This window comes from Heloderma suspectum, chromosome 4 (genome assembly GCF_057233095.1).
Source record: "Heloderma suspectum isolate Gila_16-S chromosome 4, 16-S_ref, whole genome shotgun sequence".
Taxonomy (NCBI): domain Eukaryota; kingdom Metazoa; phylum Chordata; class Lepidosauria; order Squamata; family Helodermatidae; genus Heloderma; species Heloderma suspectum.
The window spans coordinates 109946843-109972839 of record NC_139461.1 but is presented as its reverse complement, the minus strand read 5'-3'; the positions used below and the strand labels follow the sequence as shown (position 1 = coordinate 109972839).

At 41.9% G+C, this 25997-nt stretch overlaps 1 protein-coding gene and 1 long non-coding RNA gene across 4 annotated transcripts in view; one reads left to right on the top strand and one right to left on the bottom strand.

Annotated features, from left to right (window-relative positions):
* The window catches only part of LOC146347279 (uncharacterized), a 275533-nt gene that overhangs the window by 118745 nt on the left and 130791 nt on the right, over positions 1-25997 (bottom strand). For all 3 annotated transcript variants that reach the window (XM_084848123.1, XM_084848122.1, XM_084848121.1), the window contains 4 exons: positions 21788-21954; positions 21594-21657; positions 11903-11991; positions 6720-6847 (listed from right to left, as the gene is read on the bottom strand). In XM_084848123.1, the coding sequence (XP_084704249.1) occupies positions 6720-6847; positions 11903-11991; positions 21594-21657; positions 21788-21954 (448 nt within the window). The remainder of the gene's footprint in view (positions 1-6719; positions 6848-11902; positions 11992-21593; positions 21658-21787; positions 21955-25997) is intronic.
* LOC146347280 (uncharacterized) lies at positions 17595-22124 on the top strand. Its single transcript, XR_014789861.1, has 3 exons — positions 17595-17696; positions 18690-18798; positions 19752-22124. It is a non-coding gene; the product is annotated as an uncharacterized LOC146347280 (long non-coding RNA).

Sequence of the window (25997 nt, the reverse complement as noted above, 5' to 3'; positions counted from 1 at the left end):
ATCAGGTCCAAAAGAAATAGATGGGAGTTAATACAACACTTCACCCTATGCTTTCCAGGGAAGTACCATTCCCCCCCCCCCAAAAAAAAAACCAAGGCTAAAAAGGACATGGCTGTTTCCCTCATGCTAAATCAACAGGATAGCCCAAAGGCAGTAATTTAGGATCGAGCAAAATATAAAATAATCACCCAAAGGATCAATAAATATCAACTGCTAGTTACCAAATTATATCTGAGTATGCTCTGTCTACTTGCTAAGACAGACAGACATTAACAACCATGAAAGAATCTACAGCAGTCATAGTTCTTCAAATGAGATCCAATCATTTGTTTCATGTACAAAGTGAAAGACAACTAAATCATGCCACTTATCTGCTTTACTGGTCATTTGAAATTTGGTAATCATCTAAAACTCCAGATTGCCAAATGTCCAGGTTTCTGCCCTTTCATCATATAAATTTCATGAATCTATACTGCAGAATCTCTCTCTCTCTCTCTCTCTCTCTCTCTCTCTCTCTCTCTCTGTCTCCAGTCCCAGAATATCTGAACCTTATCTGTTGTGTCATGTTGGATTACAGACAGCCAGTTCTATTAATTTTGGTCACTTCACTCCTCATCTCCACAACCTGCATCAGCAAGATATGAGGACTGGGCCTGATTAAGTTCTCACCAGCACCGGTTCTACTCAAAGCATTCATTTCAATAGAATTCTTGAGGGGGGAGGGGGTTACACCAAAGAATGAGCACATGCAGCTTTGTTGAGGTATACTGTTCAAACTGAGGTACATAAACCAGATTCATATGGCATAAACTGGGCTCATAAACTAAACTAGGTTCATAAGGTGGTATGAAGATGTAGTAGAACACCCTTTTCTAGGGGAACAGTTACTGCTGCATGTGCATAGTTCTTCACCGAATTCCTCTTTAAAAGGCTCTTTTACTGAAATGTGTTTTAAATGTAGGAGCATTTTAGAGCAGATGGGGGAGAGGGAGTGTGTTCTGTGAAAAAGAGGCTGAGAAAATGTAGGGTTGAATGTGAACTGCAGCCATAATAATAACAATAACAACAACAACAACAACAACATCAACAACCTAAGATAGCTGACAAAACTACCTTAAGGTGCTATCCTATGCATGTTTAGACAGAAGAAGACTAGCAACTCCCAGCCTGCCCCAACCTGGCTGTTTTTTGTCTAAACATGCATAGGATTGGGCCCTTAATTATCATATTCATACTATGCATAATCATATCCTTATCCTGTGTATGGGACATCCTTAAATTATATATGTATGTAGAGGTGGGGATGAGGGGAGCGAAGTTGTGACAAAGGATGGATTGGTTATTGATTAATGAATGAATGTGACAAGGGGGAGACAAAGGCAAAGTATGACCAAGAAAAGGGTTTCTAAAGGCCTTCAAGAGAGTGACATACTTTAAGAATAGTTCCCATAAGACCAAAAGGAAACCTGATCACTTATTCTTGTTGATGCAGTTTTACATATGGTTTGGACAGCTGCAGAAAAGGTAGCAATTGACTCTTTTGAACCGCAGTGAAGCTGAAACACTGAAACTTTTTTTGAAAAAAAAAAAAAACCTCAGTCAAAATAAAATGTAAAATAGAGCTCAGGGAAAATCATAAGAATTTTTTTCCAAGCATCCAAGATTAATTTCAAATATTTTGAACACCCAGGCAATTATTTGCTTCCAATGGATAATTCATTCTGCTCCTTACTTACTCAGTGTAAAATCAATCTGTTCTGTTTGTATGACATAAACAACAAGCAGTTTCACAGGAATGAGGCAAACCATATGCGAAGGTGTTTAAGAAAGCACAACAGGGAATACACTGTGCAAAGAAGCATCTGCATTTATTTCAATGTCAAATCACTTGTGTATTATAAAAAAGGAAAGTTTATTGTTTTTATTAAAAACAATGTTGCTAAGGCTGCAGTATGCACAATTAACTCTTGCTTTCCCTCAAGTTCTCAAATTTGTTTGTCCACTATGAAAAGCAGATGGAACATATATATATATATATATATATATATATATATATATATATATACACACACACACACACACACACACACACTGTATATATTTCAAAGCCAATTTTAAAATGAATGTTTTAAACTTTAGCTGGAATGGAGGAGGGGGTGGGGAAGGGAAGATCTATGATTGAATTTCCTCCTCCATACTTTAAGCTCTGTCTACGGGTGCAGAGGGGGAGACCCACAGCATCCTATGGCACCCCAGATGCTGTCTAGGTGCCATAGGATTGGTCTCATAGAGAGGGCTTAACCCTTTCTCCCCACACTAAGCCTCCCCTCCCTAAAGTTGCCATTTGCTTCAGGAGAAAAGGTGCCAAAAGCAACTTCTCTCCTTCAGGAAATGGCAGCTTCAGGACATCGATTTTTATCAGGACTTCAATGTGAAGACGAAGTGTTAAGTCCCTTCTGCATATGCCATAGTCCCAGTCCTGATCACACACACACACACACACACACACACCACTCCTATTTAACAGCAACAACATGTTAAGTGAGATCACACATTTTTTGTACCATGCAGTTTGCCACTATTGCAAACCCAATTCATACAACCATTTTTGAGGTGAGTTAGACATTCACCCTGTAGTGGTTTTTTTTTTCCTTTCAGTTTTTCCATAAGAAGGACCTGACATTTGTGCTTTCATTTCAAGACATTTGTGTCTTGAAAACTATCAGTTTTCAAGACATAACTTCTCATGAGGTATTTTGCGTTCACAAGATCACAGTACAATACAAACACTGAGGGAAAAAGAAAGGTCACCTCTCTGTAACTTTCCAGCTGGGAAATGGTTGTACTGATAAACAGTAAGCATTCCACATACATCTCTTTTCATTCATTTTAAAGCTAACTTGCCATCTGTCCTTGGCTTCCCAAAGACTTGCTAGCTCATACCTGCCAGTTCTCATAATCTCCCAACAATGAAAGAATATATAGGGTTGTATCCACTGGTATCCTTCTGCTAGTGGATCTAATTTTCCACCTGTCTGCTGCCTGCCATTTGCCCCCCAAGGGTTGGGAGACCTTCTGGAGAAGATTTTAGGGGAGGGGGTATGTGGGGGCTGCAATGGGGAGAGTGGGACGGGAAACTCCTGCCATGCAAGTGGAAGTCCGCTCACTTATCGCTGGATTTAGTCCGCAGGAATTTAATATAATTCCTTGACCCATGCTGGATACTGCTAGTCATTCTCCAAATGTGAAGCCTATGTTATTCAGTGGCATGGAACCGTAGCCCTGTTCAGCCTGGCCCTTGCTTCTGCTACCCCCAAGCAACACCGTCTGGGAATGGCGTGGCACCCACACTCGCCTCTTCGATGCCACTCAGCAGCAGTGTTCAGAGGGATTTCAGTCCCTTTTCCCTGCACCCAGCACCACTGAAACCTAGGACGTTCCCTGATTCTACGTTCATATACACCTTGAGAGATATGATTCACAGCATTGTCTGTATAGAAAGTTATATTATTGGTTCAATTATAATAATATATATGAATGTTCAACATTCCCCAGATTAGTTGGTTCGACCATTGGTCCTTCGAGCCCAGCCTTGTCCATACTGAGTGGCAGTGGTTGTCCAGGGTTTCAGGCAGGATTCTTTCGTAGCCCTACCCGGAGATGCCAGGGACTGAACTGGGGAACTTCTGCATGCAAAGCAGGTGCTCTACCACTGAACTATGGTTCCTCCTCATTTAATGTTACTGTTCTGAGGACCATGTTATGCTTCAGTCAGTCGCACTCTTTCCTTTTCTTTTGGCTATGTATACACAACAGGGGGGAAGACACACGTGGGATTATTCGTTGTGATTCACATATCCCTCTATGGAAGTGCTTTCTCTCTAGAGAATCATATTGTCTGAAGTTTCCCTGAAGTGAGGAATGTAATGAATCCTGCTTGGAGCTTGAACACTTTTTATTAAGATTTAGAGTATTGTCCACTTGGGTCTCTGAGCATTAATGTAGTACATTATCAGTAACAGCATTATGGAGGCCCATATTGGCAGCAATAAGATTAGCATTTCTTGCAACTGCTACAGAAAGGGCAGAGGGACTCAGGAAATCCCTATCTTAAAACACATATTTATGCATGCACTTCTTGGCTCCTGTATTCCAATATTTTTTTACAAGGTAAAGATAGAGGGGCGCCAGGATACTGAAAAAGCCCAAATTATTTTCAAGGCAACTGTTAGCTGATAATTAATACAGTGCATGTATAACTTTGAAGATGGCTGGTAGTACAGTATTTTATGATAAATAGACTTTATGGGATTTTTTAAAGCAGGATTTTGTAAAAAGGCTACCCCAATAAATGATTTACCAGCTCCAGTAAAAGATCAAGGAAATTGCTCAGATTGCATCTCAGAGTATCTGAAACTCTGATGTTTATGGAAACCTAAAAGCCCCCAGACCTAAAGCCCCATTAATTCTTTTTTTGTCCTTAATCATCTAACATAATATGTTTTAAAGGAATGAAGCCCAATAGAGAAAAGTCTAGCATCAGAGAAGAGAACAGCCACTCTGAGACAAGTTGAAAAGAAGTCAGGAGGCAGAGAAATGAATTGGTTAGAAAGCTTAGCAGCCCTCCCTCAACCTGGATCTTTCCAGATTTTTTGGTCCACATCACCCGTCAGCCCCAGGCAGCACGGCCAAAGTTAGGAATGATGGGAGTTGTTGGCCACGGCATCTAGAGGAACCCAGGTTGGGGGTGGCTGGCTTACTGTTGACGGCAGTGTTTCTGGCAGCGGTAACCAGCTTGGTATGTACTTCGGTGCTGCTGGAACTGCACTTTGCAAATGCCTGTGCACGTTGCAAACATGTTAGAAATGGGCCTTTGGCGACTGGGATACATAGGAACATAGGAAATGGCCTTATACCAGGTCAGATGGTTGTCAGTCTAGCCAAGCATTATCCACTGTGACTGGCATCAGCACCATTCCAGGTTCTCAGGCCAAGGAACTTAACTAACTCCTGCTATCTAATCCTTTTAACTGGAGATGCTGGGGATTGAAACTGGGGCTTTCTTCACATGGAGCTTTTATCCTGCAATTGAGATTGCTCCTTCACAGAAGTTTGCAGGCTCTTTACACGATGCCATGAACCTCCAAGATGTCTCCTTCACTAAATGCCCTTTGTTCCGTTTTTAAATAGATCGCGGATAATGAGCTATCAAATTACTCTGTTGCGTTCTGCTTGAGTTCCCTCCGTGAAAAGAGGAAAATCGGCAAGAAGAGAGCAAGATCAATGAAAGGTAATGGCAGACTCAGATACAGGAAGAAAGAGGGAGAAAGGGGAGGGGGAAAAGGAAGCAGGTGAAAAAGAGAATCATTGTGATCCTGCATTTAAAACGGAAGCAGAAAGCCCCGTTTTAAATGCAGGATTTTAGGCTGGTGTAGACATGCCCTGGGTCCTTCCAAATGCAAACCATATGCTTTGCCACTGAGCTATGGTTCCCTTTGTATAAAGGTACAGTTCCCTGCTCTCCTCCTGCAACAGGGGTACAGCTGCCAGCCTTCTGCTCCTCAAGCCAGCAAGTCACTGAGCCGGGTAAGTTGTAGGTAGGACCGCAGATTAGAGTTACCAACGTTTGTATTAGGCCATTTTATTGTATATGTTCCAAAAGCATATCAGTTATAGACTAAGGTTTATAGTGAGTCAATTCCTTTGTTTCTTTAGTGATTTCAATATATTATTATGTACGTTCTTCTTTCTGTTGCTTTTAATTTGTTAACCTTATTACTAAATAAAATAAAATGTCATGATAAACAACACGTTTGGACCAGTGGATGAATCTTGGATGGGCTAGGAGCCAGGGGGCCAGCCATTATTCTTCATCATCATCATCTTCCTACAAAACAATCACAAACATTGGCTTTCTGATCAAACTTCTGCCTCCCCACTCATAAGTTAATTATCAGATTCTGAAAGCAATAACCTTAACGTTGATCTTAATTGATCCACATGGCACCAGTGGGGATTGTTTAAAACTGTAACTGCCACGGCAAGCATGCACCTCGAATCTATTGAATTAGGCAGAAAAAAGGGGGTGGTAACATTTTGGAAACATCAGTCACTTCTGCTTTGACATGTATAAGATGGCCTTTTACAATATGCATAACGTATTATGCAGGTGACACCATCACATACTCTCATAGCGGTCCTTTCCTCTTTTTAAAATCTAGGAGCTACAGCTCCCCCCCACACCCCCCAATTGTCAGGTTTGAATTGATTATGACCTCCTTATAGGAGGAGCAAGCACTTTTGTGTCAGGAGGAAGGAAAGAGAGGAGGAGGCAGCATGTTTTATCTGAATGAAAACCCCAGGCAAAACTGAGGCAGGCAGAATATAAAATTAGGATTTGGCAAGAATATTGTGGTTAGAACTGCTACTCTAGCAGCTATTCCTTTCAAAGAAGTGCCCGGGGGTCTTTAATAACCACAAATGGCCAGGAACTCATTTTTTATGGCTTATTCAAACGGCATCACTTCCAGCAACAGAAGAAATGAAATGTATTTTCTGATTCTAGAAATGATGAACAGCCCTGGTACTAAATCACCACTTGTTTCAACTGTCATGTTCCCTTAGATAGTTTTGCCTCTATTTTTCACCCTCCCAAACACATTTTACATAGTTCTGCATGAGTAAACCAAAAACAAACTCTGAAATATTGTTTTGCTCACCGTACAGAGAATCTGTGTTTCTCTAACTCCTCCAGATAAGATGTACTGCATGATGCTGCTTCATCAGCATCTAGCCTGATCCCAGGACTTCTGTGGCCATGTGCATTCCTTGGATCACTCTGATTCACCTACAAATAATGATCATAAACAGGGAAGATTAAATGGTCTAAACAGTGGAGATTTTGCCATTCCTATTTGAATGGCTTCATTTGAGAATGACTATATGTTTTCAAAAATAATCCAGTTAACTCTGCAATGCAGAGTCAAGGTTTTCACTGACAACAACTAGCAAGGAAATTTGGTTAGCATCGACTCCCATACTTTCATCTTGGTTCCTTGTAAGTGTGCCCAATTCATCAATGTTTTGTTGGCCTAAAGACTGACTAAACCAATGGGGAATAAGACCCTGACTGTTGGACCCTTCGCACCTGTTCAATTTTGCTTTAGAGCAGATACTGTGCAATCTGGATATGTGTAGACATGGAACTGTATTTGCTGTTTGAAATCCGTTGTATAACTTAAATGCACACACTGTTAGATATTGCATGGTGGTCTAGATAGTCGTGTAAGTGGGGAGAAAACCCTCTGTCAAGTACTCTTGATTTTGTAGTCCTACCCTTTCCACCTTTGGCAACATCCCTTGAAAAGAATATGGTAATATTATATAGTAAAGTACATCTGAGCATGTATAGAATTCCTTTCCCCCACACAACTGAATAATTTTTATGTCACCACTCACATCAAATTTTAAGAGCAAGGCTTCCTGCCAGTGGGTGGGACTCCTATAGGCCTGAGCCACGGCACCTGTCTTTTTAGAAAGTAAGCCGTGCCACCACATCATCTGACAGTATTTCCGAGAACATGGATAGAACATAATTTGAAGCTACCCAAATTGTGCTTTGGGATCCTGCAGGGTTCTGTCTTGTCCCCCATGCTTTTAAAGGTTCACAGGAATCTGCTGAGTAATATCTTCTGGGGATTTGGTGTGAGATGTCATCAGTGTCTGGGTCCCATAATAGACTGGACGACAGCCAAGAAAGCTGAATCTGATATTGAATCCCTCCCCCAATGGTTACCACTGGTGGGTAGTTTGGCATCTGTGGCATGGAACACCTTCTATGGAGCACCTACTACTGTCTGAGGACATTGCACTAACTGTGGCCTCTCCTGGACAGAGACAGCCTTGCCATGGTTAACTATGCTCTGGTAACTTTCAGACTAAGCTACTGCCATCTGTTGTATATGGCATATTGAGTATATATGGTATATTGAAGACTGCCCAGAAAGTACAGGTGGTGCAGAACATTGTTGAGAGGTTACTAACTGGGACTGGGCATTCAGAACCTATCACACCAGTGCTTAAAGAGCTCCACTAGCTCCTAATCTATTTCCAAACTTAATTCAAGGTGCTGGTACCAATCTTTAGTCTACATGACTTGGGATCTGGGTATTTGGACCATCTACTCGCAGCCTGCCTGTACAGGCTGGGAGTAGATATTATCTGTAGAAGTCTTCCTTGGGGTACGCCCACCATCTGAGGTAAACTGGATGGCAACTGGCAAGGCAGGCTTTCTAAGTTGTAACACCCCTGTGTTGGAATTCTCTCCCAAGGAGCTTACCTAGCATCTACTCTGATGTACTCTGGGCATGAGGTGAAGGGACTTTTATTTTCCAAGACTTTTAAGCTCCTTTTATACTGCCAGAAAAAAAAAAATCTGACTCATAACAGTTTTCTTCTGCTGCATCTTTTGCTGTTTAAATTGGTTGTTCTATCTTTTGTACGTGATTGTATTTTGAAGCTACATACATTGTACAATGTAAGGCATACAAATGAATTAATTAATGAATTAATTAAACGCACAGGTTAAGGACCTTCTCTGGGTGACCCCATCATCAGAGCTGCAGTGCATGGTTACTCAGGACAGACTTTTTCATTGGTGAAACCAAACTGACAGAACAGCCTATCTAGGAAAGTTCGTTTTACTCCTTCCCTGAATGTTCCTATTCACCTGGCAAAATAGGAATGACTTCTGAGGCCATTTGTGGCTCCCTCGTTGCTTTATGCTATAGTTGTACTTTTTCATGTGTTGATTTGATGGTACTCTACTTGTTTATTCTGTTGAGTTCTGTTGGATTTTATTGCATAATTTTGCTCTTTTTTCCTTCACATTTTCATAATATTTTTTCGTGGGTATTTAACAATATTAATTTTAGACACTTTGGTCATTCATTAAATTAAAGGTAGGGAATAAATGTTTTCATTAAACAGTCAATCAATCATTTCTGAAACTTCTGAAGCTTAGGTTATGGTCAGCAGTGTTAAACTTTATATCAGTAGTCCATATCTGACCATATTAGCTTGCTTTCACTACTGGATCTAGATAGGCTGCATTCAGATGATTTCCCAAACCATGGTTTGGAGGACTGGGAACAATCAGCAGCAAGCCTTGTCCTCACAGATTCCCTCTTCCCTTCTTCCTTCATCCACATATGAAGGGAGGACTTCTAGTTAAAGCAAACCATAGTTCTGATCCTGGTTTGGGATCCTGATTTGTGGCAAACTATAATTTCAATAAACCATAGTTTGCTGCATTCAGGTACAACAGCAAACTGTGGTTTGCTGCTGACTAGAAGTGGACACATCTAATCTTCTTCCCCTGTGTACCTGAGGTTTGCTGCTAGCCATTCCAGATCTTTCAAATCATCTGAAATCAGCCATAGTGTGAATACTATATTAAGTGGCATATAAGTATTATAAATAAATAAATAAATGACTACAAGGCATTTAAGATTTCAGAACTAGCTGCATGTGCAAAGTGCTGACACATGTTCTTCAAGCTGTGTATGAATCAGAATTATAGTGTTCAAGATGCAAAGCAAAAAGGCATTAAAATGGATTACACATGAACTTCACTGGGCTGTGTTTGATCATGCACATGACTCAAAACCAGATCTTAAGTCAAAGGCATGAGGGTGTGGCTCCAAGAAGCATTTACTTTCTCACAATGATTGCATGGGCATAAGCACTTTGTGTCCTTTAATAGCAATATGTTAATAACTTAATTACATGCAGCACAATGCTCTGAACAACATCAAATAAGATGTCACCACTTTCCTCTTTAGGCCAACAAAACATCAGAAGAACAGAAACAGCAGTAATTAGGTTGAGACATGAAAGTCCCCCAGATAGCTCCGAACATCACTCCTTCTCCAAGTGTGCCTATTACACTTTCCTCCAGAAAGGACACTTTCATTTTCTGGGTGTTTGTTTGTTTGTTTGTTTTAAAAAGACAGTGGACAGACATGACTCAGAGAAAATTAGGTGCATTTAAATCCCATTGAAATCAAACACACTTGAGTGCTTAATCGTGCATCCTTAAGTTGCAACCCTATACCCACATACCTGAGAGCAAGCCCCATTGAACTCAACAGAACCTACTTCTGAGTAGACATGAATAGGATTGAGTTGTTATTTATTATGCTGCCTCTGCAAATCTTTGTGGTGTCCACCTAATGCCAGTATAAATCACATTAGATTAGGCCAGTACTTTTCCAGCTGCACTGGCTACCAGTCCATGTCTGGGCCCAATTCAAAGTGCTGGTGTTAACATTTAAAGCCCTAAACAGCTTGAGGCCAGGTTACCTGAAGGATCATCTCCTCCCATATGTATCTATCTGAACCCTAAAAACATCTTCAGTGACCCTTCTCTGGGAACCCCTGCCAAAGGAAATTAGGCAGATAGCTACCAGAAAGAGGGCCTTTTCTGCTGTGGCATCCCAGTTGAGGAATGGCTCCCTAGAGAGTTTCCGCTGGCACCTATGTTGTACTCTTTCTGGTGCCAGGGTGAAGACCTTTTTATTTTAGTAGGAATGTTAGCATTCTAGTCTTTTGGGTCTGCTGTCTTAAACTTGTTACTGTATTTTAAAACTCTACATTGCTGCTAGGTTTTATGCTGGTTGTACTTTTATACTGTAGTTTTAAGCTTTTATATTTTATATTGCTTTTATGCTGTACTTGTGGTTTTAATTTTTGTGAACCTCCCAGAGAGGTTTGGCTATTGGGCAGTATAAAAATGTAATAAATAAATAACCAAACCAAATTTTAAAAAGTAAAACTATAATAAACACTAATTAATTACTAGTACTGTGATATGATTTTATTTGATGAATTAATATTATAATACTATATTAGCATAAATGAATTAATATATTCTAAATATGAAAATATAAATATAATAATTGCCCCTGAGCAGTGTGGAAGTGGGAGGCACTGCAAGAAATGAAATGGTACTTTATTAATACTACCAAGTTTCTCTCATACCAAACCTGGTTTCCGTGTGCTTTCCTGTACAGACATCTGATAGCTTTAAGAGTTTCAGGATGAGTTCCTGCCTGAGGAAACAGGCTCATCACAACAACCACTGTGTTGCTATGATTGGCCTGATGCCCCAAGAAGTCTTACGTATTATACAGAGCAGGGAAGAAGAAAGAGTTGGCCAAGATCACCATTACTCTGTGGTGAAGAACCGCTAATGAGATAATAAGCTACTCCCCTCTATTGATCTCTTCAAGGCCCCATCTGAAAACAAACTATCTGGCTTGTGTCATTCTCCAAAATGATTTCTGTTATTTTTTAACTGTATTTTCATTAAAGAATAGGGATTAGGTACACTGCAGACAAGAATTCCTTTATCAAATACAAGCTCAAGATTTTTGAAGACAAAAATAAGTGTATGAGATTGGAATTGGAATAAGATGTGACTGTTTCAATGAAATTCTTTACAGTTCAGTCCTTTACCAAAAAAGCATTAATCGAATTCACTGTCATGTCATGACTTTCAAACCCAAACAATCTCCTGAAGGAAGGAGGTAGAGACAGAAGTGAAAAGGGCCAGTAAACCATGAAACTTCAGCAAAATCATCAATGGAAATAACCATCCAATTACCACTTAAAAGATTGGCAGGTATGTTGTAAAGAGATTTATTTAGCCAAAGTCTTTGGTAGCGCCGGAGAAAGGTGTGCTCCTAGCCATAAAAAGTTTTATTGGCTTTGCTGAGTTCACAAAACATCAGCTGTTTTCCTCCCAACTTGCCAGATGCATAACAGAAAGGGTGCTTTTTGGAATAGTAATTAAAAGAAATAGACGGCAGACATTTTAAAAAGTTCAGATTGCAATCCTTACTTTGCAATATATGCCATGGGCTTCTTTCACTGAGACTACATCACAATATTTATCAGAATAACCAGAGTTGATTGTATATGGGTCATTCCCTAAGCAGAGAAGGGGCGGGGGGGGGGGGAGAGAGAAACGCCATTAAAACAATGACTCAAAAGACAATTTAAATAACCAGACCACCAACTTTTAAATAATTTAGAATTTATATATTTAGCCTCAAGAATACTGCCTGTTTTGCTGTATATGTTATGAACTTGTTTATAATGTCCACAAATTGGAACTAGCAATCAAATAAATACAAACAGGCACAGTATACTGTGTGCCCTGTTGTTCCTAATGTCAAAGACCCCCCCAAAATTCAAGGAAACAGGGTTGTTCTTTTCTTCAAAATTATGTGTGTGTGTGTTTGCTTGCTTGCTTGCTTGCTTGCTTGTTGGTTCCTTATTTGTTTTGCATAGAAATGTGAAGTACTTAACCAATTGTTGCAAGGGATGCCTTTTCAAAGGCAGTTGTAGACAAGGTACCCAAATGTCAGTAATAAAGTTCATGCTTCGGTTAGGGAGGTCACATTTTCCAAGCAATAACGCACACACACACGGTTGTTGTTGTTGTTAATAGGAAAATAAGCTTCTTCCCCTCCTATCACATTTGTGATGCCTCTGCCCTGGGTTCTACCTTCTCCAGCTTCCACCTGATGAAACTGAGAAGAAAACCCTCTCAGGATGTCTGCCTCTGCTGGGTCAGTTGTCCTCACTGACACACGCACAGCTTCAGCCTCTTTAAAGAGACGCTCAATATGCCTAATTGGTTCCCACTACCAAATACAGGAGAAGTAACAAAGAAATATGTTTTCTAATGGTGGCTCAATAAGACAAACCAACATGTGGGATTTTGTAGTTAAAAACAAACAAATAAAATTTATTTAATACAAGAGTTTATATTATTATTAATCGAACTATGCTTGGTCCTAACCCACCTGCCTGCTCTGCCCATTCTAAATCCTATACCCCAAACCCCACTCTCTAGATGTAGCTTCCTCAGTCCCTAAGGCCCTATCTGACTAACTGTCTGTCAGCTCTCTCCTTTTATAGCCTCAGTAGCCACACACACACACACACACACTCACACACAAGCCCCACCCACCTTTCACTTACTCCCAAACACTTGATTAAGCCTGTCTTCCCTGAGTCACATTTAACAATGCAAGCACATACATTAATTGCACAGGTATATGTTACACACATCAAGTGTGGTCAGGTCAAATGTGGTTGCATGAGGATCGTGGCAATTACCTAGCGCCACTGCCATTGCTAAGAGCGAATGACATAAGGCAGGTTCAGGACTAGCCTCCCATATATTCATGGAATAAATGAGGAGGGTTATGAGGCCACATGGGCTAGCCCTGTCCCTGCGTCGCCCAGTGGTCCTGCCCATACCGCCTGCACATTTAGCATGTATTGGCTAATGCCAATGTATCCACATACAGCTTCTCCACACAAGGAGGGATTCTGGTCTCATGTGGAGAAGATTTACATGCAAAGCCTGCAGGTATTTTAGTACATGCATAAAGCCCTTTCTGAGGCATGTTGAATGCACTGGGGGCAGGGGGCAGGACTACACAACTGCCTCATGTTTTCTTTGAACGTGGGGGGGGTGCCATCTGAATGCCTTATCATTCTAATCCTTCTGGTGCCTGTGCCAATTTGAAAATGTTTGTCCTGATACAGCAAGGAAGAAGCAACTTTCTGCTTGCGAAGCTGGTGCACATCCTGATCTGCACTATGATGCTCACTTTGTTTGGCCCCACTAATCTGGTTGGATGCACCTTTTGATGTGCATGGACCACTGGTCCTTATGTGACCTAGTTGCCCAGGACTGTTTACTTATTTGTTCAAAGCATTTCTACTTCATGCTTCTAGGAACTTTCCCAGTGTGGCTTACAAATATATATATACACACACACACGCACACACACACGCACACGCACACACACACACAATAATAAAACAAAGCTTAGCAAAATATGAAACACAGCAATAACAAAAACAAACTATAAAACACAACGATAAAATCAGCAGCAGAGAAGCATAAAACCAACAATGTAGATACAAACATACTATTAAAATGCCTGTGAGATTTAAAAACAAAACACACAAACAAACCATCACCTGATGCTGAACTGACATCAAAGTAGACGTCAGGCAAAGTAGACCATTAGGCAGAGTAAGGCAGCTGTGTTGGGTGGGTGATTTGGGGGGTCATGAAAGGGCAAGCAAACTGTAAGCTTTTAAATTCATCATTATGATATTTTTACTGCCAGGGAGGGAAAGATGTGTTTGTGGCATTTTCTTTTTCACCTCAACTAAAATAATTGGACCTGCCTTGACTTGGGAGACATGCGCCATTTGCTCCTCCGCCTCAAGCAGCATAATGTCCTGGGGTGGCAGCAGCATTAAGGTGAGCCTCCCTGGGGTGGGTTTTCCCACAACTGAAACACTGCCACAGAAAAGGCCCATTCCCTGGTTACCATCTGCTATACCTCTGATGGTGAGGGTACGCAAGGAAAGTCCTCTGAAGATGACCTTAAGGCACTGATGGCCTCCTACAGAGAAAAGCAAATCAACAGGTTAGGGGCATTTTTGTTTGAGGGGCTTGCTCGTCTTTATTCTTCCTGTTTTAGGAGCTGAGCACTACTTCCTGTACCACACTGGTGGAGGCAACTGACTGGAGTTAAAAGCCGCTACGTCATTTGTATCATTGTGTCACCATTTCCTGAAATTAAAAAAAAAGAATTTGGAAGTGTGTTCCTACCTCTCAAGGGCTGAATCTACACATAGCAGTTATACCGGTATCATACCGTTATCGTAACTGTTGGTGCCCATTGGTGTCATGTGTACCAACCAATAGTTATGATAATGGTATGATAACGGTATAACTGCTATGTGCAGATTCATCCCAGCACTAGAACATCCTATAAAGAAAGAAAGAAAGAAAGAAAGGAAGGAATAGGATTGGCTTGCCTGAGTGAAAAGTTGAAGCTAAAAACAAATTGAATACTGTTGCTTAATAATTTTCTTGTGGGTTGCTGTGCTTTAATTCATGGAGGTTTTTTTGAGCTTGTATTCTTTCCTCTATTTTCTGTATCACTGAGCTCATTACTTTTAACTCCAGATAGATTTCCTGGTAGAACACAATGTAATTCTTCAGCGGCCATAAACAGTGAGGAGCTGCTTAAATTAAAGATCAATAAAAAATACAGGAGAGGAAAAGAAAATGTGTCATAAATAAAATAAAGAGATGCTTGCAAAAATCTGCTGTGCAATTAAACATGATGAAAATCTAAAATGAAATTAAATTTAGTTGTAATACATTTTCCATTCTTTTCCTGAAGAAAATTACCATAGAAGTAAAAGGGATTTTTTTCCTGTAATTTAAATGTTAAGCGGCCAGATGTGTGTCTCATGCTTGAAGAGTTGAAGCTTTGCATTATTTAGCATATTAAGATTCACAGAATTTAAAAAAGGCTTCCTTTATTGCCTCGAGGTTCTAATTAAGTAAACCTTAGCTTGGTACATTTAAAACTTGCAATACAAGAGATTTTGCTTCTTTCTTGGATTTTTTTTTTTTTTTGCTCTTTCTATAGGCACATCAATATAAGAAATATGTAAAATTCTTAAGATGCTTTTTTTCCCCCTTTGGCTTGAGGAATTAAACCTATCTATTACTTTAAGAAGTTTTTAATAGGGTCAGTAATCAGAAAGACATCTAATGGTTCCAGTCTACTTTCTTTTCTTTTCTTTTAAAATTAATCATAGGAGTTTTTCATAGTTACTAGACAGGAAATGTGACTTACAAAATGCTATGTAAAAATTCTCTCCAAGAAAAGAACAAGAATTGCACAGTTCGTCTTTGCTAAACTGTGGTCTCTCTCTTTTTATAACAGTTTATAATTGACCGCAAAATGCTATAAAGTGCTAATTAGATGCCCTATCAACTATGGAATGATAGAAAGAGTAGAACAGCTGCACTAGAAATTGTAATTAAATTGAAAATCCTACTGACAGGTCTAGGGACAATTATAAACCATACCCAAACATAAATATTTCTACTTCCTTAGGAAAGGATAGAAAAATCCAATATTGCCTACTTTGCTGTAACTATAATCATGGAGCCCACTGATTTTACAAGAGTAAAGCTGATTTCAAATGATCAGATAACAGTGTATGGTAAAGTCCTCCTACGTACGTATCATTTCAGATTGCAGTAGCAGGACTGCATATTGAACATTTCTCTCCTGTAATCAAAAAGTAAAAAGCTCCCTGCACCTTGAAGCTACCACACAAAGTTTCTAGCCTTGTCTTGACCACAATGTCCTAGCTTTTCTATATGTCTCTGATATCATGGACTGTTCAAACAAGTACATTTTGAAGTCTTACAATCCTGCAAGGATTGTCCCTAGATATCTGAGTAGGATGTGCAAATCTGTCCATTTCAGTTTCTCTTTGTTTCATCAGTTTGAGAATTAAAAAAAAAAAAAATCCTATGGATTTTTGTACATTTGTACACATTTTTGTACTCACTTTGCCTTGTATGTGCATTTTTTGCAAGCAGTTTCCCATTATATAATCCTCTCTTTTTTAGTACATTTCTTTCCCTAATATTTTTGTGCAGTTTTTTGCCTAATAATTTAATTTTAATTAATAATTTTTTGCCTTGTATGTGCATTTTTTGCAAGCAGTTTCCCATTATATAATCCTCTCTTTTTTAGTACATTTCTTTCCCTAATATTTTTGTGCAGTTTTTTGCCTAATAATTTTTGTGCAGTTTTTCCTGACATATACATTTTTGTAAGCATTTTTTGTTTGGAAAACTGCATCATAAAATCCAGAGAAGTGGGAATACTGAAGTACACTAGGTTCCAGTTCACATATTGATTTGGGAAGTGTGAATCTGGTAAGTTTATATCAATATATGAACTGAACAAAATTCTCCCCTATCCCTATATCTGAGCAACTGCAATTGTCTTAGTCCCATGAAATCATGGGTTTCTGAGATGGCACAGAGGGCCTGGGAGAGCCTCTTATAAGCCTTTTCTGAACACCATAATTGGCTCTGAATGTACATTATTGTGCTCATGATTACAGTTATAGTTCATCAGAAACAAATAGCTATATAAGAACACATAAGTAAAATGCTTATTACTAGAGATCTACCCACTGATTTTGCTTGTTGTTTTCTTTAAACTGAAGCTTGAGCAGTATATTTTGAAACTTTGAAAAAGTTCAAAGTTTGAGCTTTAATAGCAAAACAGTATGTTTATTTGCTCTGCACCAAAGAGTCTCCTATTGCTCCGTAGTTCAGTGCCGCTTTATTTGCTCCCCGCCAAACAGCGCCTGATCCGACATCACATGTTTTCAACCTGAAACTTAAAGAAATGCTAAATGATCTTTTTAAAAACAACATGCCAAACAGCGCCTGATCTGACATCATGTCTATCAACCTCCATTAACTGCATCCTCCCACTTTGGTTTTTTCCTGTTTCTGTTTGGGTTTTTATTCATTTTGCGTCACAGGCAGGCTTCATGGGGCATGCTAGGCCTTGGGCTGGTTGCTGGTTGCCCTCAGACTGTATTGTTTCAAACTGCTGCTGCTGCTCCTCCCATGATGCCCTGTGTGTGTATATGTGTTGTGTGAGAAAGAGGGGGTAGTGGGTGGGGCAATGTGGTAGAAGTGGGCAGGACACAAGACTGGTGCCATATTGGATGGCTGTGGCCTGTGGCCCAAGGCAGGTGAAAGAAAGGTGGCATTTTTTTTCTTTTCTCTCCCACTCCCATCTCATCTTTTGTTTGTCAGGCACGGGTGAAGGGGGGGGGCTTCTTGGGGGGGGACTTGGAACACCCCCTTTCCCTGCAATAGAGGAGGGATGGGTCTGTCTATGCTTTCCTGTAATGGGAGGGAGTTCTTACTGGAAAGAGGGAGGCTAATTGTGTGGGTGAATGAGAGGGAGAGAGGTGGGTTGGAAGACCCTGTTTGCTATGGTGGGTGGAGGCTTGCTTTAATGTAGTGAGAAGAGGTTGTATTATTGGGGTGCTCATTGAAGGGAAGCTGATGCGGGACATGATTGGAAAGTTGAGAGAGGTAGAGGGAGGGAAAAAAGGAAATGCCCCCTGAAAGTTGTTCCAGTCCCAAGGGAAATGGCCAAACATACTTTCATCCAATCATTGTCAGACTACTAGCACCCGTGGTGACATGGGCTTTACACTAGTTTCATAAATAGGGATGGACAAAAGTCCCTTACCTGGTCCCGCAGCTTGCTTCGCGGTGGGGGGGAGGCGCCCCGTCCCTCCCCGCCGAAATTCTGGCCGGGGGGGAGAACTCTGGTCGAGGGGGTCTCCCCGGCCGCGAATCTCGTCTCCTGCCAGGACGCAAATGGCGGCGGCCATAGCCGCCGCCGTTTGCGTCCCTGCAGTCAGCCGAGATAGGCTACGTAAATCCTTACGTAGCCTATCACGGCTGACTTGGGGGGGGGGGAAGCGCGTACACAAATGGCGGCGCCCATGGGCTATTTGAGTTGCCCTTATTTTTGCCATAGTCTACGTAAATATTTATGTAGACTACACGTGCCCAAATAAGGAACGCAAAAGGCGGCGCCCATTGGCATACGCGTTGTTGTTGTTTTTCAAAGTCAGCCGTGATAGGCTACGTAAACTTTTACGTAGCCTATCACGGTGTTTTTTGAAAATCTAGCCGTGATAGGCTACGTAAATCTTAACGTAGCCTATCACGTTTGTAGGTTTGTTTGTTTTTTTCACTTGGAAATGGCGACGGAGGCAGCCGGTCGGAAGACCGGCCACAGCCGAAACGCTGCCGGGAGCCGCCGCCACGAGGGACATTCGCAGAAGGTAAGTCCCATCCCGGGGGGGGCGGGGGGGTGGACCTTTTCTCCACCAATTTCAGGGGGCATTCGGCCCCCCGGAGATTCATGGAGAAATTCTCTGACATCCCTATCATAAATAATAGATCATAATATATCAGTGAACTCCAGCTCCAGATGTAGCTCCAGAATTATTGCTGGGATCTCCACCTGCAGTGAGCCTTGAAATTGGACCCTCCTATGAACAGGACTGGAGTTCTTAAAGCTCCCAAATGATATGCAACACTGTGCTCATTTATAGAGTGGCCCAAAAGTAGGTATACAGTTGTTTAGAATGTTGATGGGAGGGGGAGAGAATGTGTAAGTAGAAAATGTGTGGGTGGAGTCAGAATGACAGTTGGGAAGAGTGAGTGGCAGGGAGTGACAGTTAAATCAGTTAAGTGTAGAGAGTGAGGGGAGTGAGGCCCTTAAGTAGGTATACAGTTGTTTAGTTTTTTATTTTTTTTTACTGATATTGTGAATGATGGCAGCGAACTTGAGTCAAGAACAAAGAAAGTGGATTCTAAAGCAGTACTGGAAGACTGAAAATTCTCTCCCCCTCCCATCAACATTCTAAACAACTGTATACTTACTTTTGGGCCACCTTGTATATAACAAGGATACAGTTTAAGAGTCCTGGAGCTGGGGCATTACGGCAGGATAATGTAATGCTGCTGTTAGAACCCAGCTCTGGTCTGGGGATCTGCCCAGTGTTAGGTCTCTCTTTTGTGCTGCTTTTTATGCTGGTCTGGTGAATGGGGGAGCAGGAACTCTTCCTGCCTTCTTGCAAGAACACCTATAGGCTTTTTAGCTCATAGAGGCCACACACAGGTGAACACAAACCTGTACTAGCTATAAATGAAAATACATATGAAGCCGCCTTAAGCTGGGTCTGTTGGCTGGTCCATCAGTCCTAATAATGTCTCATTTGTCTGGTTGTAGCTCTCCTGGGTTTTGGACAAATGGGGATCTTTCCCAGCTCTGGGATCTTCTGCAGGCAAATCATTGCTCCATCACTGAGATTCAGCTCCTTCCTCCAAATCCACTCCACCTTACCAACAGAGTTGTTCTTGAGGTTCTACTCTAGAAGGAATCTGCTTGTCATACATGAGTCTATCTAATCTAGTGGTGTCTTCTCTAACTGGTGACAGCTATCCATGTTGACAGAAAGGGGTGTTTCCCCAGATCCTCTCAACTGCAGGTGCCAGGGACTGAACTTGGGAAGCTGTAAATGCAGTGCTCTACTACTGAGTCTCAGCCTCTCCAGAAGTAAGAGTCCTGCGAACTGTTTCACTCAGAAGAAGAAGAAAATGGACACTTTTACTGAAGATGCTAAAAGCAGGAAAAGAAAGGAGGAAACCTCCAAGTACACAGAATAATGCTTATTGAGCCCAATGAATTTCGATTACAAACCCTTCTTCAGGGGCACTATACAATATAAATTAAGATCTTCTATTAAGATCTTCTGGCTATTAAGGTCTTCCTCAGAGGGCCTTCTTCAGGTCCTCTCACCTTCAGGAATCAGGTGGTCGGAATGAATGAGAGAGAGCACCTTTTCAGTTGTGGTGACCCAACTTTGGAAGTCTCTCCCCAGAGAGGCTCATCTGGCATTAAGTCTGATATTTTTCTAGCACCAGGGAAAGACCTTTTTATTCTCTCAGGCCTCTTAGTTGCTTTGTTTTTAAGTGAGTGAATTTTGCATCATAGAATGAGGTTTTTAGAAACTACTTAGATAAATAATAATAGGGACAGGCAGTTGGTAAAAAGAAGAATTAAGTTTGGACCTGGGTAAAAACCCAAGGAATAAGGACATATGTATGTATAGATCCATCAGAGACTATTAACCATGATAGTTCGATGAAACTTCCTTGCTTAGAACTAGGGATGTGCATACAAGCAAAACTTGAATTTGTTGAAGTCCTCCAAAGTCTACCTTGAAGCTCATTCCATCTCGTGTCTATAGCAGATCATGATCATGTGTTTTTTCCTTTACATATGAAAATGTGTGCATATTTTTCCAAATGTCCATCTCAACTGTGCACACCTTTGAAATGTATGGATTCTTCTCCCATTAAGTAATGTTTGTGAGCATTCTTCAAAAGTACACATTTTTTCGTGCACGTTTTCCAAATGTACGCGTGCTGTACAACACATTTTTGGAGGGTCCATGAATCACATTGCAAGCTCTGAAATGCACAGCCTTTGACCATAAATTTCATTTGAATCCATGTTCAGTCTGGGAGGTGTGAACTGGGTAAATCCTGATCAAAAAAGGAAGCGAAACGAATCTCTCATACATCCTTACTTAGCACCAGTATCTCTGAATACTAGATGCTGAGGACTAAGAACTGGGAAGGGTTCTTGCCTTCCTGCCTTGCTTATAAGCTCCCCAGAGGCATCTGGCTAGCCACCACTGGAACTGGTTTTCATGAAAACATTTTCTCCATTGGCCTCTGGAAGACCAAGACCTTTCTCTATTCGTTTGACCTGCAAAATGGTATTCAGCATGATAATAGGAAAAAGTAATTTGGGAAGGAGACCTCTATTAGCAAGGGATGTTGCTAATAATACCAATGTGAGAGGAAAAGGGGGGAGGGGGAGATGCCATCATCCACAAATATAAATAGCCAAATAAAATGCAAAGGATGTAAAAATGTCATAGAAACACCAAGCCTAATCTGATGTTGTCAGTACATTCCACACACACCTTGTAATTGCAAACACATTGAGCCTAGAAGAAGAAAAAAAAACCATTTTAGAGAGAGAGAGAAGGCCTTTCTGTACCTTTTCTTTGGGGCTCTGTTTGATCCTTCACATTTGATTTAAACTTGGCCATGGCTTCATCTGCCTGGTGAAATAATTGACAGATGATATCACTGAGGGTGTGGAGATGTGTGTTTTCATGATCTAAATACATATGCAAAGCAAATCTTTTTCCAAAGTGTTAGCAAATTATCTGGCGTGATAAAAGCTCTAACCTGCTGGAAACATTTCAAGAGCGGGTCCTTTCTTTTCCTCCGAGTTTCTTTTGACACGCACTGTTCCCAACCTCTCACAGCATTAAACTGCTTTCCCACTTCCTTTTCAACAGTGGGAATACTTCCCTTATGGGTGTCAGAATCTCTCAGAGGGGTCAAAGGTCGCCCTGTGGAGGAAATGACAAGCTGTGAAATGTAAAAGAACAATTCCTTCCACATGTTTCCTTGCTCCAGGAACAGCAAAGCACTGTCAGCTAGCATCACTTTGGGATGGCTCATGCCTTTCCAAAGCAGCTCTGTCAAAACAAATTTACCATTAAAGACCCACGCAACTGTTTAAAGCTTTTACTATTATTCCTCTAGTAGATGCAATCATTATTTACTGAAACCAAATGGGGTGTATTAAAAGCGAGGCCATAGGACAAAGGAAGAGCAGGGCATGAGCCAGCCAGCATGAAGGTATTTGTCAGTGTGCATGTTTTTAATCTACAATGGGAGACAGTTAAGCATGTGCTTTCCTTGAAATGGGATGCTTTGGCTCGGTCATACCCCATAGTAAGCACTCTTTCAGCATGACACCAAGTCTGTCTGCTCAGAAATGCATCTCAATCTGTTCAATGCAACTTCTATTAAGTGTGCACAGGACTGCAGCTATAGATCTACACTACTGCTTTAAAGTGGGAGTAAAGTGCACTGATAACTGTTGGGGCACATTACACTTTCAATATACCACTTTTGCAGTGTTATTTCCCGTTTTTATTCCACATTATCCAATATAGTGCAACAAATGTCATTGTGTGTCCTATGAGGTATAAATGCGCAAGAGGGGTATAGTGTTGCCATTATGAGATTGTAATGATATTGACACAAGGTGTAGATCTGGCGCTTGATAACTGTATCTCTCACATGAACTCCAATGAAGCTTTCTCTCTCTCTTTCCTTTTTATTTGGGAAATCAATTATTATCATTATTATCATTATCATTATTATTATTATTAATAATAATATCCCTCCTTTTTCCCAATACTGGGACTCAAAGCGGATTTACATTAAAAACATGTACAGTTAAAACATATAAATAGAAATATACAAAAGTTAAAAATATAATTAAATCAATAATACTAAAATAGTATAAAATTTTAGAATTTAAAAAAGCCAACAACAATATAAACAATAGGATCAATCCATCATATCCATCAGGTCCAGACTATCCCCAAAGGCCTGCCGGAACAAACAAAGGCCTGCAAAAACATACTAAGGAGGGTGCCAATCATGCCTCCCTGGGAAAGGAGTTCCAGAGCCTTGGGGCAGCCACCAAGAATGCCCCTCCCGCGTTCCTACCAGGCAAGCCTGTGATGGTGGTGGGACCGTGAGAAGGGCTTCCCCTGAAGATCTCAGGGCACGAGCAGGCTCATAGGGGAGGATACGGTCGTTCAGATAACCTGGACCTGAGCTGTATAGGGCTTTATAGGTAGGGATGTCAGAGAATTTCGCCACGAATCTCGGGGAGGCTGAATGCCAGCGCATTCGGCCCCCCGAAATTGGTGGCGAAACGGTCTGCCACCCCCCCATCCACCCGGGACAGGACTTACCTTGGGCGAATCTTCCTGGCAGCAGCGGCAGCAGCTCTGGCGGTGGTTCAACAGCAGCAGCTGCGGCGGCCAGTCTTCCGACCGGCTGCCACCGCCACCATTTCCAGTAAAAAAACAACAACAACAACAACAACAAAACGTGATAGGCTACGTAAAGATTTATGTAGCCTATCACGGCTAGATTTTTAAAAAATACCGTGATAGGCTACGTAAATGTTTACGTAGCCTATCACGGCTGAGTAAAAAAGAAAAAACCACACGTACGCAAATGGCGGCGCCCATGGGCGCCGCCATTTGTGTTCCTTATTTTGGCACGTCTAGTCTATGTAAACATTTACGCAGACTACAGCGAAAATAAGGGGAACGCAAATAGCGTAGCATCTATGCTATTTGTGTTCCCCTCATTTTTGCCGTAGTCTGCGTAAATGTTTACGTAGACTAGACATGCCAAAATAAGGAACGCAAATGGCGGCACCCATGGGCGCCGCCATTTGCGTACGCGCGGTTTGTGGTGGTTTTTTTTTACTCAGCCGTGATAGGCTACGTAAACATTTACGTAGCCTATCACGGCTGACTGCAGGGACGCAAACGGTGGCGGCTACAGCCGCCACCATTTGCGGACCCAGCCGGCCAGGATTCGGGGGGGGGAGGGATGGAGCGCCTCCCCCCAGCCAGAATTTTTGGGGGGAGGGACGGAGCGCCTCCCCCCCCGGCCAGAATTTCAGGGGTAGGGACAGAGCGCCTCCCCCCCACCTCGAATCACATTTCGTTAAAAGGTAAGTGACTTTCGTACATCCCTATTTATAGGTCATGACCAGCAGTTTGAATTGTGCCTGGAAACAGACTGGGAGCCAGTGAAGCTGTTTTAGCAGAGGAGTTGTATGCTCCCTGTAGCCAGTCCGAGTCAACAGTCTGGCAGCAGCTCTTTCAACCAGCTGAAATTTCCAAGCAGCCTTCAGAGGCAGCCCTATGTAGAGTGCGTTACAGTAATCCAAACGGAATGTGACTAAGGCATGTGTCACTGTGGCCAAGTCAGACATCTCAAGGAACAGACGCAGCTGGCGCATTAGCTTTAACTGTGCAAATGCACTCCTGGCCACCGGTGAAACCTAGGCGTCCAGGAGGGCTGAATCCAGAAGTACACCCAAGCTGCAAACCTGTGTCTTCAGGGGGAGTGTAACCCATCCAGCACAAGCTGAATCCCTATTCCCTGATCTACCTTTCGACTGACCAGGAGCACCTCTGTCTTGTCTGGATTAAGCTTCATTTTGTTTGCCCTCATCCAGCCCATTACTGCCGACAGACGCCAGCTTAGCACCACAACAGCTTCCTTGGAATTAGATGGAAAGAAAAAGTAGAGTTGGGTGTCATCAGCGTACTGGTGACACTGAACCCCAAAACTCCGGACAACCTCTCCCAGTGGTTTCATGTATATGTTAAATAGCATGGGGGACAAAACAGAACCGTGAGGAACACCACAGGCCACAGTGGTCAGGGAGTCAAACAGAAGTCCCCCAGCACCACCTTCTGGGTCCACCACTCCAAGAAGGAACGGAACCACTGTAAAACAGTGCCTCCAAGTCCCATCCCAGCAAGGCGGCCCAGAAGGATACCATGGTCAATGGTATCGAAAGCCGCTGAGAGGTCCAGCAGAACCAACAAGGACACACTTCCCCTGTCTAGTTCCTGGCATATCCACCAAGGTGACCAAAGCTGTTTCTGTCCCATAACCAGATCTGAATCCAGATTGAAATGAATCTAGATAATCTGACTCATCCAGGAATCCCTGGAGTTGGGAGGCCACCACACACTCCAGTATCATGCCCAAAAATGGAATATTGTAGACTGGCTGATAATTATCCAAAATGGCAGGGTTCAGGGAGGGCTTTTTTAACAGAGGTCTCACCATTGCCTCCTTCAGGAAGGCTAGAATCCAGCCTTGACTAAGGGAGGCATTAACCACTCCACATACCCACTTGGCTTGGCCAGTCCACCTCTGGCTGCTTTTATGAGCCAGGAAGGGCAAGGATCTAGAATACACATGGTGGCTCTCAGGCTGTACAAACTGAAAAGTATCCAACAACACTGGACAAACAGGGGCCAAGTTACATCCATTGGGTCTGTATCAACTATGGCATCCAAGTCAGAGTGGATCCGAGCTATTTTGTCTGCAAAATGCTGAGCAAATTGTTCACAGTGGGCTGTTGAGAGGTTTAAGTTCTCCTCTTGTGGGCTAGTGAATAAAAGACCCCTGACCACTCGAAACAGGTCCACTGGACAGCTCTTTGCAGATGCAGTAGTGGCAGAAAAAAATATACATGGGGCGGGAGATGGATTTCCCTCGCCCAACTGCTCCATATATATGCAGGGATCCCAGAACACTTTTGGTAAGCTTCCTTTAACCCTCACCTCAACTGTTTTGGGACTGAAGCTAGGGCTGTGCCATAATGACGTCTCTCAATGTTTCACCCCAATTTAGGGCAGCAAATCAGAGAGGCCATTTCAATGGTTTTAAGGCGGGGTAGGCAACTCGTGTCACTCCAGATGTTTTGGCCTACAACTTCCATAATCCCTCAGCATTGGCTATACTGGCTAGGGCGGATGGGAATTGTATGCAA